Raw genomic sequence first — 18,492 nt, 5'->3', positions numbered from 1 at the left:
ATGCTACCAGTCTGAACCACAGTTCGATGGATCTCCTGCCTTTTTTTAGCTTCAATAGGTTTCTAATTCTCTTATTACCTTCAACTTTGTTTGCTTAGGCTTCTAAATTTGCCTGTTTTATTACCTTATTTCTGGCTTTGTGACATTTATGGGTCTGCAAACTCGTAGTAAATTGTATTTGTGGACCTCGATTTTCTTTAATGTAACCATGTATGGTGTTGCTAAGGCAGCAATGCTTGATCTAAACACCGAAACACTTGATTGTTTTTAAGCTATTTTAAAAGTATTTCCTTGCCCAACAGGGATTTCAACTTTACTCAGTCACTGATGTCCTCTCTGGCTGAACCACAACTCAGGACTGCTCTTAGATTATTGGAACCCAATGAAATCTGTGACCCCCTTGGTGGGGACTAACATTTCAATTGGAGTTCCTGGCTCAAAGTCACCTCTGCATATTTCTTATCAGGTTTGGAAGGCTGTATCATCACCTGTACATTCTGCCTTGTAAAATTTTGCTACAGAGTCCATTTCTATAGGTTCACAAATGTTCAGCTCTTTCTATCCACAATCTTCTCAAGTAGTCTTCTTCAACCTGTGTTTGAAGAGCCTTCTGATCACAATGATTGCCAGTATTTTGTATGTTGCAACTAAATGGAGTCCGTACTCCAGCTCATCCTGTTGCCACCATCTCTTTCTTGGTAGAGATCTACAAGGCCTGGCAGCCTAATGAGAACAGGCTGTTGCCTTAAACAAAACCAGGTACAAGTTACACTGGTGTAAGTGACATTATTATGGAGACTGGGGAAGACCTCAACATTAAGTCATACTCTTTTGAGATCCAATGCTCTCTGTCTGACTCCATATCATACTATAATACTGGGTGGGAGGATTAAGGCACTCCTCAGCATTTTCCTTCATTATGCAGCCTTTGGCTGATTAGAGTAATGGGAGATGCACAAAAAACATTCATGCTCACAGCCATTATGACACCACAACTAGATATTGCATCAAGATAAAAACAAAGAAGATATGCAGCAAATGGGGATATTCTTATGCTTGTAGACTGAACAGATCACATTATAATGACATCACTAACGAAAAACCTTCTTTTATAGCAACACTATATTACAACAGCACACCATAGACTGTTGTTGCTACATCACAGACAGTCAAATCTGAGTTGACCGATATTGGCCAATATCATACAAATAAAATTCTTCACTGAAGTGTAAAATCCTATAGGAGTATGACTCAGTAACACAATCCATTTGTCATTGTACAGTATTACAGCATTAAGAGATTTGAAATGCAAAATCTAAATCTTGACCATGAACTTGGAGTGGGACAGTGTGCAGGAGTTCCATTCCCTTAAACTAATCTAAATTAGAATCAATTCAGCCCATTCTGCGGTATCAACTAAAAAAAATGCTACAGAGCTGTTGTATGCCAAACACATCAGTCCATCTAGAGTTGAAAAAAAGATGTGCACACTGGCACAGAGACTGACGGGCAAGCAAAGGAAATGTGGGCAGAGGGTAAGTTATAAAATGACTTTGGAATTATTTGCTTTGACAAGATTTTAAATGTCAAGGATAATTTCTCCTTATTCTACACATCACTCTATGAAGATAGCAGAGCATTTATCAATACTGTAAAGTGAAAACTAGAGTCACCAATAAGCATTAATATTTACCATTACTTTGCTCCGATGCCTCAATCATGTCTGGATCCAAGGCTGTACTCACGAGTAGTTCCACATAGTTTTTAAATGTCTCCTTCATTGTCCTGGTATTCAGGAAGCGAGCTACGTATGGTGTTGTTAAAGGGCGTTCTAAAATACAAACAAATAAGTATGTAGTACTAAAGCATGCATTCAAATGGCCAATATGACCTTGTTTTTTGTTCAAATGTATTAGCAACAAATTCAGATTAATTTTCTGCAAAGACACAAATTTCTACATTATAACTGACCAATATTAAATTCTGATATCAAGAAACTACATGCCACAGCAGGACTTGTTTTAAGGCACTAAAATATCTTGGCTAATCCTCAGCAATCTGATTATTATCCAGCTTAAAAATTGAAATCAGTAAAGCTTTTGACAAGGTTCCTCATGATAGGCTAGTCCAGAAGATCAAATTGCACTGAATCCATGGTGAGCTGGTAAGTTGGATACAAAATTGGCTTGGCCATAGAAGACAAAGTAACTGTAAAGAGGTGTTTTTTCTGACCAACGGTAAAAATGGTTACCTTTCATGAAAACATCAAGTTGGTATATTAACAGAGAGTAGGATTACCATGGTGTTTAATGTCATTAACATAGAATACAGCACAAGAACGTGCCTTTCAACCCATTAAGTCTATGGTGACCATGACATTGTTATAAACGAATCCCTTCTGCCTGCACATGGTCCTTTATCCCTTTATTCTCTGGCTGTTCATGTGTCTGACTAAATGCCTCTTGAACTTTGTGACAGATTCTGCTTCTGCCTCCCCTGGCAGTGTGTTCTAGGCACCGACCATACTGTGTGTAAAAAAAAAATTCCTCATACATCTCCTTTAAACTTACTCCCTCTCAAATTAACCTTATACCCCCTAGTATTTGACATTTCCACCCTGGAAAGAGACTTTGACTATTCACCCTATCCATGCCTCTCAATTTTATATACTTCTGAGGAAGAGTCATTCGACTCGAAATATTAACTCTGATTTCTCTCCACAGATGCTGCCAGATCTGCTGAGCTTTTCCAGCAATTTCTGTGTTTTATATCTTCTTAAACCTCTTCTTCATCCTCTTCAAAAGCTCCACTTCTTTCCTATTGTGCAGCAACTAGAACCGTGCACAGTACTCCAAATATGGCCTGACTAAAATCGTATTCAGTTGCATATGACTGGTTAACTTTTATACTTAATGCCCTGAGTGACATGCCTTCTTTACCACCTTATTCATTTGTGTTGTCACTTCCAGGGAACGACAGACTTGGACTCCAAGATACCTCTGTATATCAATGTCCCTAAGTGTCTGGCCATTTGCAGTGTACTCTCCTCTTGCATTTAACCTCCCAAAATGTATCACCTTACAGTTGACTGGATTAAACTCCATCTGTTATTTCACATCCCAACTTTCCAGCTGATCCACATCCTGCTGCATCCTTTGATATCCTTCCTCACTATCCACAACTCCATCAATTTTGTGCCATCTGCAAACTTACTAATTAGGTGGACATCTTCATCCAAATATATTACATGTAACAGAGGTCTGAGCACTGATCCTTGCAGAACACCATTGGTCACAGAACTCCAGTGAGAAAAACACACCTTCACAACTACTCTGTCTCTTCTATAGCCAAGCCAATTTTGTATCCAAAAGAGAAAATGCTGGAAAATCTCAGCAGGTCTGGCAGCATTTGTAAGGAGAGAAAAGAGCTGACGTTTCGAGTCTAACTGACCTTTTGTCAAAGCTGAGGTTTTCCAGTATTTTCTCTTTTGGTTTCAGATTCCAGCATCCAGTAATTTGCTTTTATCGAATTTTGTATCCAATTTGCCAACTCACCATGGATTCTATGCAATTTGATCTTCTGGACTTGCCTATCATGAGGGACCTTGTCAAATCCTTGACTAAAAATCCATGTTGTCAGTAACCACTGCCTTAACCTCAATAACATTCATCACTTCATCAAAAACCCTAATTAAGCTTGAGAGACAAGACCTCCCCCCACCCCCACTCTGCATAAAACCATGCTGACTACCGCTAATAAGTCTATTCTTTTTCAAATGCAAGTAAAACCTGTCCCTAAGAAACTTCTCCAATAATTTCAATACCACTGATGCAAAGCTCACCAGCATGTAATTTTCTGGATTAACCCTGTTGTCCTTCTTAAAGGAATAACATTGGCTATTCTCCAGCCTTCTTAGAGTCAGCTGTGGCTAAAGAGGATACAACGATCTTCTGTCAAGGCCTAGCCATCTTCTCACTTGCCTCCTTCAGTAACCTGGGATTGATGCTACCACATGTCTTTCTTCTTGGTGAATACCGATGTAAAATATTCAATAAAGATCTCACCCACTTCATCTTGCTAAGCACAAATTCCCTTTTTCATCCTTGAGTGGACCTCCCTTTTCCCAAGTTATCCACTTGCTTGAAACATACGTAACATCCCTTGGTATACTTCTTAATCCTACTTGCCAAGAACATTTTGTTGCCTCTCCTAGCCTTCTAATTTCTTGCTGAAGTTCTTTGCTGCTTCCTTTATATACTTCAAGGGCCTTGTTTGATTTCTGTGTCATGAATCTTACATATGCATCCTTTTTCTTTTGAACTAAACTTACAATGTCTCTTGTCATCCAAGGTTTCTGAATCTTGCCATCCTTATCTTTCATTCTCACATACTGGTCCTGAACTCTGGTCATCTTGCTTTTAAAAGACACCACGTCAGGTGTGGACTTACCTGCAAAGAGCTATGCTAATCTATTTTTTCCATTTCCTGCCTACTGCTGATTTAATTAGGCCTTCTCCCAATTTACCACTTTAATTTGAGGACCAAGTCTTATCCTTTTCCACAACTATCTTAAAACTTACAGAATTATGATATTGGGAATAATCTCCCACTGAAACTTCGATCACCTGGCCAAACTCATTCCCTAATACAAGGTCTAACATGGCTCCTTCCCCAGTTGGACTATATAATTTTTTCAAGAATCCCCCTTGGGTGCACCTAATTCTGTCCCATCTAAGCCCTGGCACTAAGGGAGTCCCAGTGAATATTAGGGAAATTAAAATCTCACACTGTAAAGACTGATTTTTTATATCTTTCCATGAACTACTTACATATCCATTCCTCTACTTTCTGCTAGCTCTTGAGAAGTCGACAGTATAACCCCATCAGAATGATTGTACTTTTCTTATTCCTATATTTTACCCATATTGCCTCAATGGATGTGCCCTCCAAGATGTCCTCTCTTAGTACAACCATGACATTCTCTTTAAACAGTAATGCAACTCTGTTTACACCCCTCTTTATTATCTGGAATATCTAAACCCTGGAACATTCAGTTTCCAATTCTGCCCTTTTCTCAAACAAGTTTCTGTGATGGCTACCATCACAGTCATACTCCCATGTACCAACCCAGGCTCCAAGCTTATCTGCCTTATCTGTTATACTCTTTGCATTAAAATAAATACGCTTCAGATTATTAGTTCCGCCATAACCTGGTCCTGCTTGTTTTTCCTACTAGACGTACTTGATTTAGCCCCTCCCTTCTCTTCAAACATTCCAAATGTTGACATATTGTTCTGATTCCTAAACCACTGCCACACTACTTTAACCTCTCTTCAGTGGCATTATTGCAATAATGAGGATTGCCAGTGTACAAACGGACAAAGTTCTTTGTAATGAAAGCCAATTAAAGAAAATGTTTTATTATAAGATGCGTAAATTAAAAAGTCAAGCTAGTTTCTGCTTTGTCATCTTTAATTTGTGTATTTGTAGTGGCTTGAACTTTCAGTGACAGCTAAGCAGACACTGGTAGTAACGCCATCAGGTATTAGATTAGATTCCCTACAGTGTGGAACAGGTCAGTTGGCTCAACAAGTCCACACCGACCCTTCAAAGAGTAAGCCACCAAGACCCAGTTCCCTCTGACTAATGCATCTAACACTATGGCCAATTCACCTGACCTGGGCATCTTTGGACTGTGGGAGGAAACCTATGCAGACATGGAGAGAATTGCAAGCTCCAAACAGATAGTCGCTCCAGGCTGGAATCAATTCTAGGTCCCTGGCGCTGTGAGGCAGCAGTGCTAACAACCGAGCCACCGTGCCACCCCTAATTTAGTCCCACCTGTAAATGTGGTGAAAGTTGCACAATTGCTGAGGCATTTGTATCATCAATAGCCACAGATGAGGTGCCGGAAGACTGGAGGTTGGCTAATGTGGGTGCCACGATTTAAGAAAGGGGGTAAGGAGAAGCCATGGAACTGTCAACCAGTGAGCCTGACATCAGTGACAGGATATTTGTTGGAGGGGATCCTGAGGGACAGGACTTACATATATTTGGAAAAGCAAAGACTGATTAGGGACAGTCAACATGGCTTTGTGTGTGGGAAATCATGTCTCACGAACTTGACGGAGTTTTTTATGAAGAAGGTAATGAAGAGGACTGATGAGGGCAGAGCAGTGGACGTGATCTATATGGACTTCAGTCAGGCATTCGACATGGTTCCTTACTGCAGACTGGTGAGCAAGATTCGATCACATGGAGTACAAGAAGAACTAGCCATTTGGTTGCAGAACTGACTCGAAAGTGGGAGGAGGAGTGTGGTGAAAATAGAACATAGAACATAGAAAAATACAGCGCAGTACAGGCCCTTCGGCCCTCGATGTTGCGCCGACCGAAGCCTACCTAACCTACACTAGCCCAATAACGTCCATATGCTTGTCCAATGCCCGCTTAAATGCCCATACAGAGGGAGAGTCCACCACTGCTACTGGCAGGGCATTCCATGAACTCACAACCCGCTGAGTAAAAAATCTACCCCTAACATCTGTCCTATACCTACCACCCCTTAATTTAAAGCTGTGTCCCCTAGTAACAGCTGACTTCATTAGCGGAAAAAGGTTCTCACTGTCAACCCTATCTAAACCCCTAATCATCTTGTAAACCTCTATCAAATCTCCCCTAAACCTTCTTTTCTCCAATGAGAAAAGCCCCAAGTGCCTCAGCCTTTTGCTGGGGGAGGGTTGCTTTTCAGACTGGAGGCCTGTGACCAGTGGTGTGCCATGAGGATGGGTGCTAGGTCCACTGCTTTTAATCATTTATATAAATGATTTGGATATGAACATAGGAGGTATGGTTAGTAAGTTTGCAGATGACACCAAAATTGCTGGGGATAGTGGACAGTGAAGAAGGTTACCTTAGTACAACAGAACCTTGATCAGATAGGCATGTGAGCTAAGGAGTAGCAGATGGAGTTTAATTTAAATAAATGTGAGGTTCTGTATTTTGGAAAGGTAAATCAGGGCAGGATTTACACATTTAATAGTAGGATCCTGGGGAGTGTTGCTGAACAGAGACCTTGGAGTGCAGATTCATAGTCCTTTGACAGCAGAATTGCAGATAGACAGATTAGTGAAGGTGGTATTTGGTACATTTGCCTTTGTTGGTCAGTGCATTAAGGATAAGAGTTGGGAGGTCATGTTGCTTCTGTACAGGACATTGGTTAGGCCACTTTTGGAATACTGCATTTAATTCTGGTCTCCCTGCTATAGGAAGGATGTTGTGAAACTTGAAACAACTCAGAAAAGAGTGATTATTGCCAGTGCTGGAGGGTTTGAGCTATAGGGAGAGGATGATTGGATGGCGCTGTTTTCCCTGGAGCGTCAGAGACTGAGGCATGACGTTATAGCAGTTTATAAAATCATGAGGGCATAGAGAGAGTGAATAGCCAAGGTCTTTTACCCACAGTAGCAGAGTCCAAAACTAGTGGGCATAGATTTAAGGTTAGAGGGCAATGATTAAAAGACACCTAAGGGGCAATGTTATCATACAGAGGGTGGTGCGTGTATGGAGCGAACTGCCAGAAGAAGTGGTGCAACCTGGTACAATTACAACATTTAAAAGGCATCTGGAAGGCTATTTGAATAGGAGGGGTTTAGTGGGATATGGGTCAATTGCTGGCAAATGGGACTAGATTAATTTAGGATATCTGTTTGGCACGGATGAGTTGGACCAAAGGATCAGATTCCGTGCTGTACAGCTCTATGACTCTTTGTAAAACTGTTAATATATATAAATCAGAGTTAGACTTCAAATTAGTGATATATGTTTTTTTTGTGAAAGGGTTTAATAATTAACTAGGTTATTCTTTTTATAACTATGATTTTACAGCAATATGTCAGAGAGTCAATGTTTGCAGGCCCCCTTCAGGTTTAATGGGAGATTGTTAGTATTATGGGATTTTACAACAGAGGAAGAGAAAAGCAATCAAGCCATCAGTTTAGGTGAAGCTTGGAGGGGCAAGTTATTTTTAAAATATCATTTTGTTAAAAGCTTTTGAACTTAGTTTTCAGGTGACATAATCTAGAGTCAATTACAAGAACAGTTTATTTTACAGTTAGGGGAATACATTACATCAGTCGAAGGATTTCAGTTGCATCAATCAAAGAGAAAGAAATTGCAGCTCGCAGGACCAGAACTGGAAAGAAGCAGTTAAGTCAACTCAAGATCTGATGGGGAAGGAAAACTGCTCTGGATTTTGATTAACTGTAAAATGATAGTGTTGGAGAGTAGATGGGACTGTGTTTTGCCAGGTGTTTAAAATTTTCTAAACTGTTATATATAATATGGATGGCTTGGTTGTTATTATTTCAATTTTCCTTCTTTTGCATAATAAACTACAATTGCATTAATAAAACTAAATCTACAGCATGGTATTCTCATGTTTCAGTGAAAGACTCCTCATTAAAAAATAAATTGCAATCTATCCACACAGGTTTAATTCTGCAATCTGATTTAGATTAGATTAGATTCTCTACAGGCCATTTGGCCCAACAAGTCCACATTGACCCTTGAATAGTATCCCACCTAGTTCCATTCCCCTACCCTATATTTACACCTGACTAATGCACCTAACACTATGGGCAATTCACCTAACCTGTACATCTTTGGATTGTGGGAGGAAACTGGAGTACCCGAAGGAAACCCACACAGACAAGGGGAGAATGTGCAAACTCCACAGAGTTACCCGAAGTGGGAATTAAACCCGGGTCCCTGGCGCTGAGAGACAGCAGTGCTAATCACTGAGCCACTGTGCCGCCTTTTGTCCAGTAGTAACAACAGCTGAGATCATAACGTAAGGTAAACAAAATGACTATTGCCAAGTCAACAAAAAGTACTTCTCACAAACTTTCATTCTCATAGGAGTATCCACCAAAGTGAATTACAGCTTTGCTGGTCATGACTTGGAGCACAATTAATAAATTGGAGAATTTGAAATTGGCATGTGCATTGGCATACTTACATTTCACAACTAATTAAATACGTTATTGTTAAAAAAAAGCAGTCAACATTATATAGGAAACTGAAAATTAACAATCCTTCAGAGCACATGGGACAGATTGTAGGTCAGTGCTTCCCAAACCATTTCTGGTTGTGATATCGTTTTAGTGCTTCAGATGTGTGACCCCAAAGTCGTAATGTAGTAAGTATGAGAATCGTTGAGATCAGGATTCATGTGGGGATGGGAAAAGAAAATGGAAGGCAGCTTTGGTTTAGATTTTGACAGGATTGGGAATTAGAAAACAGTTAAAACAATATGAAACAATAAAACCTTCCTTTTTCCAGGCTTTATCATTGCAATGATCAGGCATCTCAAAGCAGTCAATTAGGCCGTATTCATCAACAAAAAAAAACTTAACAAGTTGAAGTGGCGTTGCAGCTATCAGAAATCACACCAAGTTCCGCAGCAGCCATTGCTGACTCAGCTCACTACCCCAAAATGTTGTCTCATAATTTATCATTTGCAAAGCCTGCCCTGAGGAGCTTGCTGCAGATTTTGGTCAACCACAGACATCTTTTTTGGTTTACTAATATCAATTATTGATGTCAGGAATTTCACGTTGTCCTCTAGTTATTAGCACAACATACACTGGGTATATATTAGCAACACTTTTCCACTTGGGCTATATTAGTACTAGTACCTTTTATTTGAATGCTGCCTGAATGCATGTCTTCATTGTTCAAAGACATGGCAAAATTATTTTATAGCAAGGTGAATCATGTACAACGGCCATAATGATCAGCTTCACAAGGGTCAAAGAAATAAAAAAAAATACAAACTTCTCCATATCAATTAATTGTCACAAATGATTTGAAGGTGGTGGCTTTTAATCATCTGCATTTTAACCTCTTCAACTTTAGCAAAGGCTCTTGTAACTTTCCCTTCAACAAACCTGATTTTCCATTGTCTACAAGTTTTAGGAGCCTATGTGCTGATATTCTCTTTGCACCTTAAGACCATACAGACCAGGATTAAGATTTTTCAATATAATCTCTGTGATGTTTTTTAACCCAGAAATGCTATGCAATTGTTTTGGAAACAACTTCAATCTGTCATGGTAACCATCTTACACTTAACTATAATTCTTTTACTTTTTCCAAATTTCTCTTTCAGAGTTAGATAGGAAACTGAAAATTAGCAATCCTTCAGACCACATGGTCTGAACTGGTTGAGTTAAGAACATTAGCTGCAAAGATCTCAGCCAATAGTAATACAGTAAACATTACAATTGATGCCACACAACTAAAAGAGTCTAGCAGTTAAGTCGAACACTAAACCTTTTTGAATTTTGTTATGAAATAATTTGCAAATATACAGCGACTGAGAACCACAGGACATTCTTTCTAATTCTTAAGGGCCAGTTTGAAAATTCTTGAGATAAAATGTTGACCAGGGCATCACAGAAAATTCTGCTGCTGCTGTCAAATGAAGTGATCTTTCATGTTCATTGAAGCAAGTAGATCCCAATTTAACTTCTAATCCAAAATATGGCAGCTCAGATGGTGGGTCACACCATGAGTATTACACTGAAACATGAACTAGATTATGCACAAAGTTGGAACTTGAACCCACAGCCTTCTGTCTTTGAGGCAAGAGTGCAATGACTAAGTTAAAGTTGATATTATAAATTAGTAAGACAACTACATTGACAGGGCTAACCTGAGGTTTAGGAACATTGTGAAAAAGGGTAATTGACAACATTTTCAGATAATCTCTAAAAAGATCACAGAAAAATGTTTTCACCTGTGAAAATACCTTAGCCTGCTGTCAACTTTAAATAATGAAAACATGACTATAACTAATTGCATTGTTTTGTTTGAAAGGAAAAAGTCAGTTTCCCATGCATTAATAGATTTAATACATTGCCAAGTTCTCAGAGCTTTAAATACATGATAATACTTCCTACAAACTGTTCAGTTACATAGGAAGTGAAGTTTTGTTAATAAAAACATGCTTATTGTTTTTATTGCCATGCCCGTCCCTTTCCATTCTTGCTTCTTAGTCCCATTCCCTCCTCTTCGTCAGTCAGTTTCTCTCCTGTTACACAGAAGACCCTGATACCTTGGTGCACTGCAGTTTCTGGAATACTAGACACCACCTTAATGAATTGATGGATGAGAAAACATCTTGCTGAGTGTGATGCCAAGTGTGTGATTTATATATATTTTAATATTATTTTTGAGTTTGTTGCTTAAACTTGACCAAGTGGATATGTGTCAGAAGATGTTTAATGATCAACTTTAAGCATATCTGTATCATGGTGATTTTTTAAAAAACATCGTGGGAGAGAAAGAATAGTTAGATTTTGTGCAGAATGGGAGAATTTCACAAGTTGTACATTAGGCTCCAACTTAGAAGTTTAGGGACTTTTTGCTTTGATTAAAGGGAAACACTCAAAGCTTGGGAAGGGAAAGATTGTTTTTTGTTGCAGTTTGGGTGACTGCAGGAATTGTGTTGAAGCTGCATGTATGAAGCAGTTTCTCCTAAACATAAAGGAGAAAATTGTTTAGAGTTGCTAAAAACTTGGTTTGCTCAGCGTGATAAGTTTAGAAAAAGTTTTGGACCAGAAACGTTTGGTTAAAACTTTGAGGGAGTTCGTTGAAGCTGAAAGTTTAAGCTCAGTTATAGGAAGGCTCCAACAAGAGGCTATCAGATGCTCAAGGTTGGGAGTCAATGCTGAAAATGTGTTGCTGGAAAAGCGCAGCAGGTCAGGCAGCATCGAAGGAACAGGAGAATCGACGTTTCGGGCATAAGCCCTTCTTCCTGAAGAAGGGCTTATGCCCGAAACATCGATTCTCCTGCTCCTTGGATGCTGCCTGACCTGCTGCGCTTTTCCAGCAACACATTTTCAGCTCTGATCTCCAGCATCTGCAGTCCTCACTTTCTCCGTTGGAGTCAATGCCACAGTTAAGTCAAGCTCTAAAGGAATGAGAGAGAGAAGGGAATTTTCTCCAGAGACAGTTTGTAAAGGGGTGCTTTTAGGGGTTAATGGGTATACATTTTTACTCTTTAAACATCTGTTACGCGCAAACAGTTTAGTTTATTCTATTTTATTGTTAAAACCAAATCTGTAACCTTGCATGCTTCTTTATTCTAGGAAGTGACCACCTTGTTAAAGCCAAGTCAGATTTCAGTCTGGGATCTGATTTGTCCAGTAATACCATCAGCTAAGATCATGATGCAGAGTATTACATTGAGTTGAAATTCTACTCTTTAGGAGTAGCGCTCTTTTAGTTGAAATCTAACCTTCAAAATTCCCACAGAGTTCCTAATCTCAATCAAACAAAGTGATTGAAGGTCAAAAGAGGAAAGCAAAGCTAAATTGCACTAGTTCTGTACAGAACTCAAAAGTTTAAAAATCTGGGAAAGGCTGTATTTTAAAATTATGGAGACAAGATTAAGAATGTGATTACTTGATGAAAAAAAGTGCTCGTATAAATTAGAACTTTTCAAATTATATCAACATTTGATAAGAGCTGGAAACATTTTCCACCAGAATAGTAGTACTTCTCTCAGGGTGGCAACAAGTTGCACTTTTCAGATAGAGTTAAATGAAGCTTTATTGATACAAAAACTGACCAAGGAAATATTTTCATTCCATCCAAATATTGACATCATTCACAATTAGCTAAAAAAAAAAATTATTTGCATGAAGCATTATCTTTCACACAAAATCACAGGCAGTTACATTTCTTATAATCGAAATGACAAATAAATCATAATTTACATATTGGGGAATATTTTGCTTCAGGTAATTAATAGGATCTGAAATCAGAAAGTGTAATGCATCTTCATTTTTGCACTCTAGATTAACACTATTCTCAACCTATGTGAATAAATGCAAGGCTATATTCCATTCTTAGTTCAGCAGATGACAAGAGAATCTGTTGCAGAAGTTTTATTGACTTCTCCCTATTGGCTTTTCCACCCTTATCTGGAAACAGCATGTGACAAAAGACTGCATGGAATTTCTAAAAATACTGTGGGATTTCCATTTATTATTCCTCAAAAGAGGAACTTAAACGTTGGTTTGTAAATGAAATTAAGTTAGAACAGCTATGCTTTAAGGCTTGACAAATTAGATGTTCTATGAAATGATTTAAATAATTAATAATCAGAAATGCAGAACCAAGCTTCATGACTCTTCAGGATTACGCTTTTCAACAATGGACTATGTACATGGCAAAAATGATGCTAAATAAAGAAAGCTAATAAGATCTTACCATCTTCATCATCACTCCGAGTTTCAAGAGAAGAGTCCGAATGAGATGAATACTCCTCCTTTAGCCATTTCTTTCGTTTTTTCGGTGGTGGTTCAGCCTTTATCTTTACTTGTTTGACTGGCCTAGCTTTAGATTTTGCTGTTGAGCTTTTAGATGCTGTAGAATTGCTGACAGAAACTTTATTACTAGAACCCATTCTTGATTGGTGATGTCTAAAGACAGAGGTATAAATGAAGAAAGACAACTTGATGTGCAATACTAAATTAATTTTAGATTGGATGAATATTATTTCACTTGAGTAATGGTAAAGTGTAAACTTTCAATTTAACCTTGCAGCTGTATATCATGATTCTTTCAGAATAAAGGTCAATACAAACTAATTTAAATGACTGTAGTCATCAGTTACCATTACATTGTTAAACATTAAATTTATATGCTGGATCAATAAGTCTAGTGATAAATACTTCTAAATTACATCTTTAAAAATCGTGGGGCCCAAGCTGAAAATGTGTCAATATGATAACATAGCATAATCTCAAACTGAGCTTTCTTTCAAAAGAATCTTGGATGAGCTTGGGGATATGATTAGCAAATAGGTTACAAAACTGTGGATATAGAATTTGAGTGTTAATTATATATATTCTTATGGTAGAAATGTTCAGACCTTTTCTTACTGAATTCAGAAGTATTGCCACATAACACAGCACTTTGAAGATTCTGTTAGAATTGATCAGAGTTGATCAGACAAAGTTTACCAGGTCATTTTTGATAATGAATTGCAGAATAATTTTAGTTTGCAAGATTCACATTCTGTTTTGACCAAAGATCTTGATACAGGAGAAAACAGAGTTGGGTACAAAAAACAAAGTTTCTGATAGTAAAACTCCACTTCGCAAATCCTGCTGTAAGAAAATAATTCAGCCAGTTAACATTAATTTTTAAAGTGTACCAAATTGCTCACAGAATCCACGTGCAACTAATAAGATATTTGGAAATTATGCTTATACAATAAAGACTCCACACCAAAAACAAAACTGACAAAAGTAAAACATTTTCCATACCTTAAAGTTTGCAATGGCCTGTTTTGTGGCTTTTTGGAACAAACTCTAACGTAATCCTTCTTGTTTACATTTTCAATAAATTTCACATAGACCCGTTTATATTTGTTTTTTGCATCTCCAAAGTATCCAAGATACTATAAATTAGAAAATTTCAAAATATTTTGTAAGGGTCAGCATTTTAGATCAACTTTTTTATGCACATGCATCTATTGGCAATTTGTAAAAATATTTTTCATAAATTGTCATTCCACCATCTTGTATAAACAAAAGTATTAAATTAAAAACAAATGATTTTTGCTCAACACTACACACGTCTTCACATTTGGACTAACACTGACTGAGCACTGACTGTGTTTAGTAACAGATATATGTCCTATAATTGGGGAAGTTCAACAGGCATCCCATTATCTTGGGTATATGGCTTACTGTTTGCAATATGGTCTTGACGTACTAGAATGTTTAGTATGGTGATATGGATAAATTTAAACTTTCAATGTTATAACTCATTATGCTTAATTTACATTCACAGATATAAAATGTCTGATGAGGGCAGAGCAGTAGATGTTATCTATATGGACTTCAGCAAGGCATTCGACAAGGTTCCCCATGGGAGACTGGTGAGCAAGATTAGATCTCATGGAGTACAGGGAGAACTAGCCATTTGGATATAGAACTGGGTCAAAGGTAGAAGACAGGAGGTGGTGGTGGAGGGCTGTTTTTCAGACTGGAGGCCTGTTTTTCAGACTGTGATCAATGGAGTGCCACAAGGATCGGTGTTGGGCCCACTACTTTTCATCATTTATACAAATGATTTGGATATAAGCATAAGAGGTATAAGTTAGTAAGTTTGCTGATGATACCAAAATTGGAAGTGTAGTGGACAGTGAAGGTTACGTCAGATTACAACAGGATCTTGATCAGATGGGCCAATGGGCTGAGAAGTGGCAGACAGATAAATATGATGTGCTGCATTTTGGGAAAGCAAATCTTAGCAGGACTTACACATTTAATAGTAAGGTCTTAGGGAATTTTGCTGAACAAAGAGACCTTGGAGTGCAGGTTCATAGCTCCTGGAAAGTGGAGTCGCAGGTAGATAGGATAATGAAGGCGGCGTTTGGTATGCTTTCCTTTATTGGTCAGAGTACTGAGTACAGGAGTTGGGAGATCATGTTGCGGCTGTACAGGATATTGGTTAAGCCACTTTTGTGTGCAATTCTGGTCTCCTTCCTATCGGAAAGATGTTGTGAAACTTGAAAGGGTTCAGAAAACTTTTACAAGGATGTTGCCAGGATTGGAGGATTTGAGCTATAGGGAGAGGTTGAATAGGCTAGGGCTGTTTTCCCTGGAGCGTCGGAGGCTGAGGGGTGACCTGAAAAGGTTTATAAGATCATGAGGGGCATGGATAGGATAAATAGACAAAGTCTTTTCCCTGGGGTGGGGGAGTCCAGAATTAGAGGGCATGGGTTTAGGGTGAGAGGGGAAAGATATAAAAGGAACCTAAGGAGCAACTTTCTCACGCACAGAGTGGTATGTGTATGGAATGAGCTGCCAGAGGAAGTGGTGGAAGCCAGTACAGTTGCAACGTTTAAAAGGCATTTGGATGGATATATGAATAGGAAGGGTTTGGAGAGATATGGGCCAGGTGGGACTAGATTGGATTGGGATATCTGGACGAGTTGGACCGAAGGATCTGTTTCCTGTACATCTCAATGACTCTACGACATGTGTAAGGAACTTAACAACAGTGCCTGCACATACTAAGCAATAGATTCTCCTGGTGATATTATTATGTGGTACTTGTAAATGGGTCACACGTAGCAATGAAATCAGAGGTATGAAACATGGAAAATCATAGAGACTCAGTTAGACATAAGGAGTTTCAATTTGTAAGTATTCAAAAACAAGTGAACAGTTGTCTTTTCAAGAGTCAGTCAAGGAAATGGGATACTGTCCATTTTAAATACTCAGTGTCAGCATCAAGCCAAAACAAGTGAACTAAGGTTTGGAAGAGTGAATATTTACTTTACTCTGTCCCAGTAATGCATTCAACAGCAGAACAGAAAAAATGACTTCAGCTCACTGGCAATGAAAGCAGAAGAAAGCTGCAACAGCAAGGTGGTCCTGGTTATAGATCACCAAATCTGACCAACAACTTATCAAGAATACATGGACAATGAATGCACACCAAAGTCACCATGGTAAACAAGATCACACTTAGGCTTCATCCAGGGTGCATTTGCTAAGTCCTCTGGTGATGGAGAGGCGGCAAATGTACAGAGTTGTGGACATGGAAGTCCCTCATCAAGGATCTGCAAATCAGTGAGAGTTGCACAAAGGTCATTGCATACTTTTGTTGGACAACATATATATCTGAGCAGTGATGTTCAGGAGACCCCATGATCACTTTAAATAGGGAATGGGCTAGATGATGTCCCACTTTCTACTAGTTGAAAAGCCACAATCAGCAGGAACAGCACCATCTTTGCCAAAGAAAATGCAAACATTTGCAACTTGGAATGCTTGAATACTCATGGATAATATGAACAGCAATTACCTGGGAAGACGTGCAATCACATTAAGTGAACTAAAGGTTTCAAATCGACATCTAAGCTATCAGTGTGTTTTGCCTTTGTTCAGAGGGGCAGCTAAGGAAAGTGAATACACGCTTCCCTGGAAAGGCAAGACTAATAGTAGCTATGTATTCACAGAGTTGGATACTTTTCATCTAGAATAGAATCTTGGTTGTACTTCCAGAGTATCCCAATTTTATAGATGAAACACTAATGACACCGCTACACTGCCAGCTCAATTATAATCCATATGCTACAGTGATCAATGCTTACATCTCAACCCTTCACTCAGATGAAGACAAAGGAAAAGTTCTATTTAAACCTTGGTGAAGCTCTCACTGCTATCCCAAAGAAACTTGACAGCAGGATCAGCTGTGACTCCATTATTTGGGAATAGGCATTGAGGCATTGGAAAAACAGCTTAGGAAAAACTAATGCAAACATTACTCTCCTATAACAATGAAGAGTGTACAATGTGGCCTTATTTTCACAAACACATTCTTCTGCCAGAAGAACAAATACAAAATCACATGGGGGCATCATACATAAAATCATCTTAATGTCCTGGATTGTCAGTGTTCATGTTAAAAATCTGAGTGATGTCAGTATCACTTGATCACTGCTGTCAACTGGACAGACCATCGCCTTGTTTGATTATGAATGAATGTTCACAAAAATATCGCAAGAACCATAAGTCTAGTGGAAGATCGATATCCCACAACAACCCAATTAGAGAGGAAGTCCAAAAGCAGCTCCCAACCAATCTGGAAAATCTTATCCAAGTCAATTCCAGAGAAGTGTGATCAAATAAGGTAGGTGTGGTAGACATTGGTATTTAGACATTGGGCTTGAGCATTTTTGTCATTAGGACTGATTTCACGAAAACTATGTAGAAATATGTAGCTTCTTGCAACAAACTAAACAACCTTCATTATCTGGCAGATCAACAGATTGCCACACATCAAGAAAGCAGCTGTTCAACAGCTCAAGGCTGATATCCAAATACAAATCTGGAAGGTAAAAGACAAGGAACAGCCATATTTATACAATATTAAGCTAGGTTGATATTTGAAAATTTTGGTCCACCTAATACCAAACGGAGAAGATCTCCTTTGATCACAGGATAGTATTTCTCTCCTCAAGAATTACAGTGCCATCCATCAATGCTAGAAAGAACATTTTCAACACCTCGATCCTGAATCTACAGCAGCGGCTGATACTCTGCACACTATCACCCAGTTAGCTGTCGTAACATTCATGAGTGGACCAGGATCGATGGGAGACCTTTAACAAGCAACTGAACAAGGGAAAAGCAACAGAGCCTTTAGCCCTGATGGTGCTGAAAGGGTTCCGTTAGTTCAGTTGACTGTACAGCTCGTTTGCAATGCAGACAGACGCTAATAACGCAGTTCAATTCCCTCCCCAGCTTAGCATACCTTGAAGGTCCCATCTACTCAACCGTACCCCTTAAATAAGGGGTGGTAATGCAGGTTTAACCATTACTAGTTTTCTCTCTTATTGGAGACAGTAGATTATGGTCCTCTGGACGATGGTGACTTTATTCAAGTTGAGGTTTTCAA

General features: G+C 38.7%; 1 protein-coding gene across 2 annotated transcripts in view; it reads right to left on the bottom strand.

Annotated features, from left to right (window-relative positions):
* Window positions 1–18,492, bottom strand: part of qser1 (glutamine and serine rich 1) — a 202,518-nt gene that overhangs the window by 25,064 nt on the left and 158,962 nt on the right. For both annotated transcript variants that reach the window (XM_072592615.1, XM_072592616.1), the window contains 3 exons: window positions 14,343–14,476; window positions 13,282–13,493; window positions 1,694–1,831 (listed from right to left, as the gene is read on the bottom strand). In XM_072592615.1, the coding sequence (XP_072448716.1) occupies window positions 1,694–1,831; window positions 13,282–13,493; window positions 14,343–14,476 (484 nt within the window). The remainder of the gene's footprint in view (window positions 1–1,693; window positions 1,832–13,281; window positions 13,494–14,342; window positions 14,477–18,492) is intronic.

The sequence above is a fragment of the Chiloscyllium punctatum genome, chromosome 22 (genome assembly GCF_047496795.1).
Source record: "Chiloscyllium punctatum isolate Juve2018m chromosome 22, sChiPun1.3, whole genome shotgun sequence".
Taxonomy (NCBI): Eukaryota; Metazoa; Chordata; class Chondrichthyes; order Orectolobiformes; family Hemiscylliidae; genus Chiloscyllium; species Chiloscyllium punctatum.
The sequence above is the reverse complement of the archived record's forward strand: the minus strand, read 5'-3'. Positions and strand labels throughout refer to the sequence as shown.